At 48.6% G+C, this 6,000-nt stretch overlaps 1 protein-coding gene across 2 annotated transcripts in view; it reads left to right on the top strand.

Annotated features, from left to right (window-relative positions):
- The first annotated feature begins 703 nt into the window (after positions 1–703).
- SCAF4 (SR-related CTD associated factor 4) overlaps positions 704–6,000 on the top strand; it is a 60,089-nt gene continuing 54,792 nt past the window's right edge. The window contains exon 1 of one of the 2 annotated variants that reach the window (XM_058523008.1): positions 704–1,134. In XM_058523008.1, coding sequence (XP_058378991.1) covers positions 1,105–1,134 — 30 coding nt within the window. In that variant the 5' untranslated portion in view covers positions 704–1,104. The remainder of the gene's footprint in view (positions 1,135–6,000) is intronic. The other variant, XM_058523007.1, reaches the window with a different exon arrangement.

Here is a 6,000-nt window from a genome sequence, read left to right as displayed (position 1 = left end):
TATCCCCAGAACCCAGCACAGCGCCCGGCAAACAGTAGGTACTCAAAGAAAGTGAATCAGAGCAAAGTGTTTTCACCACAAAGAAACAACGTGGTTTGGGGAATGGATGTCAAGGATAGCGAGTCCACTCCTCCCGCGCGCAAGGCTGCACAGGGGTTCCCCTAGGCCTGCGTGGATATCCAGCGCCGGCACGTCTTTCCTGGTGCTTCAGCTCGCGCCGAGTTAAGCCGCACAATTAGAGCAGGCACAGGGCTGCATCGGCAGAGGCTGCACGGGAGCCTGCAAACGCACGCCCAGCGGGCTGAGGTTAAATCCTGCGCCTTTTGTTCCAGGCAGCGGAGAGCAAGCGGCCCCGTGCCCGCCCGCCCCGGCCGGGTGCGGGGCCTGCCTAGGCAGAACGGCACACAAAAACGCACCCGGGGAGCGCCGCGTCGGGCAGGGGCGCGCGTGTGCGCGGGCCCTCTGCGTGCCGGCCTCCGGACCCTGGATCCCTCGCTCTCCGGCACCCAGCCTCGGCGGCAGGCCCCAGGCCCGCGGCCGCCGCTGGCGGGAAAGCGCCCGGCGTTCCGGCGTCACGCGCCAGCGGCCGGGCGCGCGGCGCGCGGGGCGGGGCGGGGGCGGGGCCAGCGCGTGCGGGGCGGGACGGGAGCCGGGCACAGGAAGCGCTGGGAGGCCTGAGCCGTCCCAGGGTGCTCCGCGCGGCGTGGACTCGGGCCGCTGCCGCCATCCCGCTGGCGAGAGGGAGAGAGAGGCCCGCCCGCTCGCCGGTCGGGCCAGTGCGTGAGGGCGCGGGGGGCCGTGTCAGCGAGACGCAGAGCGCAGCCGCCACCGCCAAACGGACATGTTGGAGCCCAGCGCCGCCGCCGCCTCTTTTTCCTCATCCTCCGCGCGGGACTGAGAGGGGGCCCGCCACCCCTCCGCCTCTGCCTCTGCCTGGGCCGTCCGGCCCGCCGCCTCGGCCGCAGCCTCTTCCTGCCCGGCCTCGGGCTCCGCCGCGCGTCGCCCCCCCGCCCCTCAGGCCCGGCCGGTTCCCGGCCCCGCTCCGCCGCGGCGCGAGGTCTATGTGACCGGCGGGCCCGGGGCAGCCGCCGCCGCAGCGCGAACATGGACGCCGTCAACGCCTTCAACCAGGAGGTGAGGGGTGCTCGGGGCAGCGGGCGCCGGGCCTGCCGCGGTAGCCGGGCCGCCGTTTCTCCCGCCGCCGGAGGTTTAAAGCTTTGGTCGGGGTGGGGACGCTTCCTGCCCCGGTTCCGGGGCGGCGGGGCCTGCGCGGAGCGGCCTGGGGCCCCGGGAGGTGGCGGCGGCCCCCGGCGCCGACCCCGCACCCCTCCCCCACCGCCCACCCCCGGGCGCCGACCTCGGGCTGCCCCTCTCGCCCCCTGCCGGCCTCCCCAGCCCGCGGCGGCGCCGGCGCCTCCAACTTCGCCCCCTTCCAGGTCCCGGCGCCCCGGCGCTCCGCTCGCAGCCCCGGTCTCGGCTTCGCGGGGCCGGGAGCCCGCAAGGGGCTAAGAAAGGAGCGCGAGCGGGCGGGCGGGCGGGGTTGGGGGTGGGGGAGCGGGAGCATCTGCCGGTCGCGGGGCTGGCGGAGCGGCGGCCTCGGCTCTCCTGTTGCTCAGGCCGCGGCGCGGCGGCGGCTGGACTCTGATCCCGGGGAGGGGAGGAGTTGGAGAGGTCACATCCCCCGGGGTTCACACACTTGGGCACTGGCGTTCGTGAACGCAGGGGGGTAGCCCCTTCACAGACCGGCTCTGTGGCCCCGACGTGACACCTAAAAAGTAGAATGGGAGAGAAGAGTGTTTGCTCTGCCTGAGTCCGCTAGAAAGCCGGCTGTGGCCTTCAGTCTCCCACCCTCGCGCCCCTTCCGCGGGAGTTAATCCTCGGCTCCCTTCCACGGGAACATTTACATGTGAAAACCTCCCAAAACCAGGAACAAAGCTGCCTGCCGCCTTAAAGCTCTCTCAGTTGGATTCCAGGTGCTGTTTTTGCAGCGCAGAGTCCACACGTCCTATCTATCAGAATTGATTTGGGGGAAGGGAACTTGACCATTGATGACTGAAAATGTAGTTGCAGAATGGAAACTATTGTCACGTGTTGAGTTGGATTATGTTCCTTTTCCAAATACTCAAGATCAACCCAACACTGAAAAAAAAATCAGACGTAGATGTGTTAGATGTCTTGATATGGCGTAAAAACTTGCTGCATCTCATAATGAAATTTTAAAGTTTCACTTGTAACAGGATTGGGGTGCGGTAACTTTCCTTTCGATTTGCGGTGCCATAATATGGAAACCTTCCGGTAACACTACAGTTAGGACCGTTTATTGCATTACAGATTATCCTAGAAAAGATTTGTCTTCCAAATGATGGGTACGCAAAATGTTCGAACTTCAGTGGTTGCTTTTGGTGTTGGACAGTGCCTTGCGAAGTTCGGTAGTGATGATTTTCAAAATAACGAAATACTTCTTAATTTTTGATGGCTAGAGAATTTGTGGTAGTGCTCCACAAAGGTTTCCAGTTGGAAGATGACTGTTTCCTGAAGGCAGAGTATAGTGGAATGTTGGCTCCACGAGGGCAGAGTTTCTCTTCTCTCTCTCCTCCCACCCCCCCCCCCCCCCCCCACCCCGCCACAGCAGGTTCTTGGCCAATACTTGTTGAATGAATGAGAGTTTATACAAATGGTACAACAATTTTTTAAAGATTATAAGTACATTTCTTTCCCGAGATAAAAACTTGTTGAATGTTTTTAATGGCGATTTTTAATGAATGAAGAGGAGGATTTTTAGTGTATTCTTATATTTAATACTGGTTTAGGCATTATGGAAGTTGACATTAAACACATTATTAAGCAAAGTATCTTATGTTAATTCTGGAAAAGTGTGATCAGTAGTTTTTACTTTGAAAAATCAGAATTAGGAATGATACTCCTTGAAAAAGGGGGAAATGGTATTTTAACCTTTTTAAATGTACAAAATGAGAATTTTCGTTATTCATTTTCTTCCTTAAGTAATTTTCATTTCCATTCCTACTCTTACTTTATGAACTGCAAATTGCATTATGTTAGGTGGATGTTACCAGTTGCAACTGTCTTCTGCTAAACTTTCTTCTGAAGAAACTTTCTTCCAGAGAAATTAGTCTAACTTTAAAATCCATCTTCTTGTGCCTGCTTGATTTGTAGTGCTTCTCAGTTATTTCTCCCCATTCATGAAACGTTGTTAGTTCCCTGTAACCTCAGCTCTTCCAAATCTTATCTTTAACTTTTGAGTGCCTGCTTAGCTGCAAAACTGTGTCCTGAATACCGTGGCACTCCCAGGGATCTCTATCCCCTAGGAGCCTAAATAATAGAGGATACAAGACTTAGGCAAATAACTTTATTATGTGACAAAACAGCTTCCTTTGGGGCCCTTATTAAAGTACTGTGGATTGGCCATGGGAGATGAGTGAAGACTTGGGAAGAGAAGAAGGTATCAGGTTTCAGGATTTCAGAAGGTATAGGAAACTGTTTAAAGGACAACAGTACTGAGAAATAAGTGAACAAGTAGTTTGACTCCGGGGGCTACTGAAAAGTAAGGATGGTTAAGTAGTTTGGGGCCTGACAAGTTTCATGTCTGTCTAATGTGTTTGAATTCCATTTTTAGGCTGTGGATAAACAAAGTTTTAAGTAGTGGGGTGATATAATCAAAACCCTGCTTGATTTGTAGTATGTATTGTAGAAGGCAGCGATTTGGGGAAGATGGATGGGTTGGGGACTGAGGTAGGAGAAGCATGTAGAATCTGAACTTGGCATGTCCATATAGAGGGAATAGAGAGAAGGAGAGGGATGTGGGCCAGAAGAATCCATGGACCTTGGCATCTGATAGGCTTTATAAGCACCTTTTGCCCCCCACATTCTACAAGCAGGGAGAATGGTGATGCCATTAACACAAGTCAAGCAGTCATCAAAAGCTTATTTAGTGGAGGGGAAAATATATTTGGTTTTGAACAGGTTGAATTTGAGTTTGAGTGAAATAGTCGTGTGGAAGTTTTTGACAAGCAGTTGGTCATGTAGGACTCCAACTTTGAAGCAACCAAGAGAGAGAAGGAGACATCTGGGAGTCACTATCAGGTGTGCCCTGGAGAAAATTGAGAGGGGGAGAGAAAAAGAATTAATATTTAATAAGCATCTTTGTCATGTCAGGTACTTTATATACATATCTAATTTAATATTCCCACACCCTTGCATAGACATCCATTTATAAATGAGGAAACTGATTTTCAAAGAAGTTAAATAATAATTCACCCAAGGGCATACATACTGCTAGCTAATGGCAGAGCTGGGATTTGAATGCAGATCTCCCCATCTTAATTGTTGCCTGAAGATAGTCTGTATAATCCCAGGGGAGTGGTCTGGTTAAGACATAAGAAAAAGGCCACTAAAATTTTTGAGGGTGACTGGATCTGAAGTTACAGGTTGAATGGTGATGGGGGAGATAAGTAAAATAAAAGGTAGCAAAGTTGGTTTTAGAGGTTTAGTTGCGAGGGATTCAAGGGAAAAGTTGCTTCAAGTGAAGAGAATGGAGAACAATTAACAAGGTACTAGGCACTGGTGCTAAGCCTTGCATTTATGTAGTATATATAAGGTCTTAGCCTTAGTAAGTGTTGTTCAAGCCCTGATCTCTATTAGATGGGAGTAGAAGCTTGAGCATGTTGGGGGATGGGGGTATAGAAAAGCATGGTTTAAAGCAACAGGAGGGGTTGGTTAGCTTAGAGCAAAGTTGTGGGTAAGAGGAAGGGGACAGATCAGAAGCACAGGTTAAAGAGGTCGGTATCTCTAATACAGAAAGGAAGGAAGATAAAAATGAGGTTATTAAAGACACCCATTTAACAGAGGACTTTTATAGCAAAACACTGTGTTAAGTATTCTGCAAGATGAAAAGATGAGTGAAAAAAATCAGTGATCAGCTACGGCCCGTACTTAATTGTGTTCTTCTATGTTTATACACTCTTTAATGTGGAGAGTTTGATATTTCATAAGTTTGTTGAATGAATGAAGATTATAGATTGGATTTTTTTAAATTCATTGATTGAGGTTTTAGCCTTTAATCAATCTTCTCTAAATCCAAAAGAATCTCTCTTCCCACTTTTTTTGCAGCATCTGAGATTTTAAGATGTTTAAAGTACAAAAAAAGTGCAGAGAATATAACAAGAATCGACAGTTGTTACCATTTTAAGCGTTTTTAATTTAAAAATAAAATATTATAAAGTTCAAGTCTTCCTTTTCTCCCATCCCCAGTCCCATTCCTCCCTCGCTAGAGGCAATCAAATAATGAATTTAGTATCAATCTCTATGATCCATAAACAATATATAACAGTCTGTGTTTTGATATGCATGAGTGGTATGTTGTACATATTCTGCAATGTGTTTTTTTGCTCAGACATTGTTAATACCATATATTAAGTTTTTTCTAACTTGAATAAACCATATTTTATTTCTCTGGTTCCCCGGTTGATGAACATTTAAGTTTCTCATTTTTTTTTGAGAAACACTGCAGTGAACTTTCTCAAACATGACTCCTTGTGTAAGAGTTTCTCTGGGACAGCTGTTTTCAAACGTTTTGGATTTTGACTCCTTTAAACACTTAAAAGTTAAGGACCATAGAGAACTTTTGTATCTATGGGTTATATCTATTGATATTTACCATATTAGAAATTTTAAACTGAAAAATGCACTTATTAAAAATAATAAACCCATTACATGTTAATGTAAATAACATTTTTAATGAAAAATGTTTCCAAAACAAAAAAAAATTTGTGATGTGAGTGACATTATTTTACATTTTTTGCAGATCTCATTTAAACTTTGGTTTAATAAAACCTCGATTCTCATACCTACTTCTTCATTCAGTCTGTTGCAATTACACATCAGGTAGCCTCTGGAAAGCTCTGTTGTACGCTTGTGAGAAAATGAAAAGGACAAGAAATGTCTTAGTCTTAATATGAAAACAATTTTTACCTCACAGACCAC

This window comes from Diceros bicornis, chromosome 27 (assembly GCF_020826845.1).
Source record: "Diceros bicornis minor isolate mBicDic1 chromosome 27, mDicBic1.mat.cur, whole genome shotgun sequence".
Classification (NCBI taxonomy): domain Eukaryota; kingdom Metazoa; phylum Chordata; class Mammalia; order Perissodactyla; family Rhinocerotidae; genus Diceros; species Diceros bicornis.
This window is presented reverse-complemented; position numbering and strand designations above follow the sequence as displayed.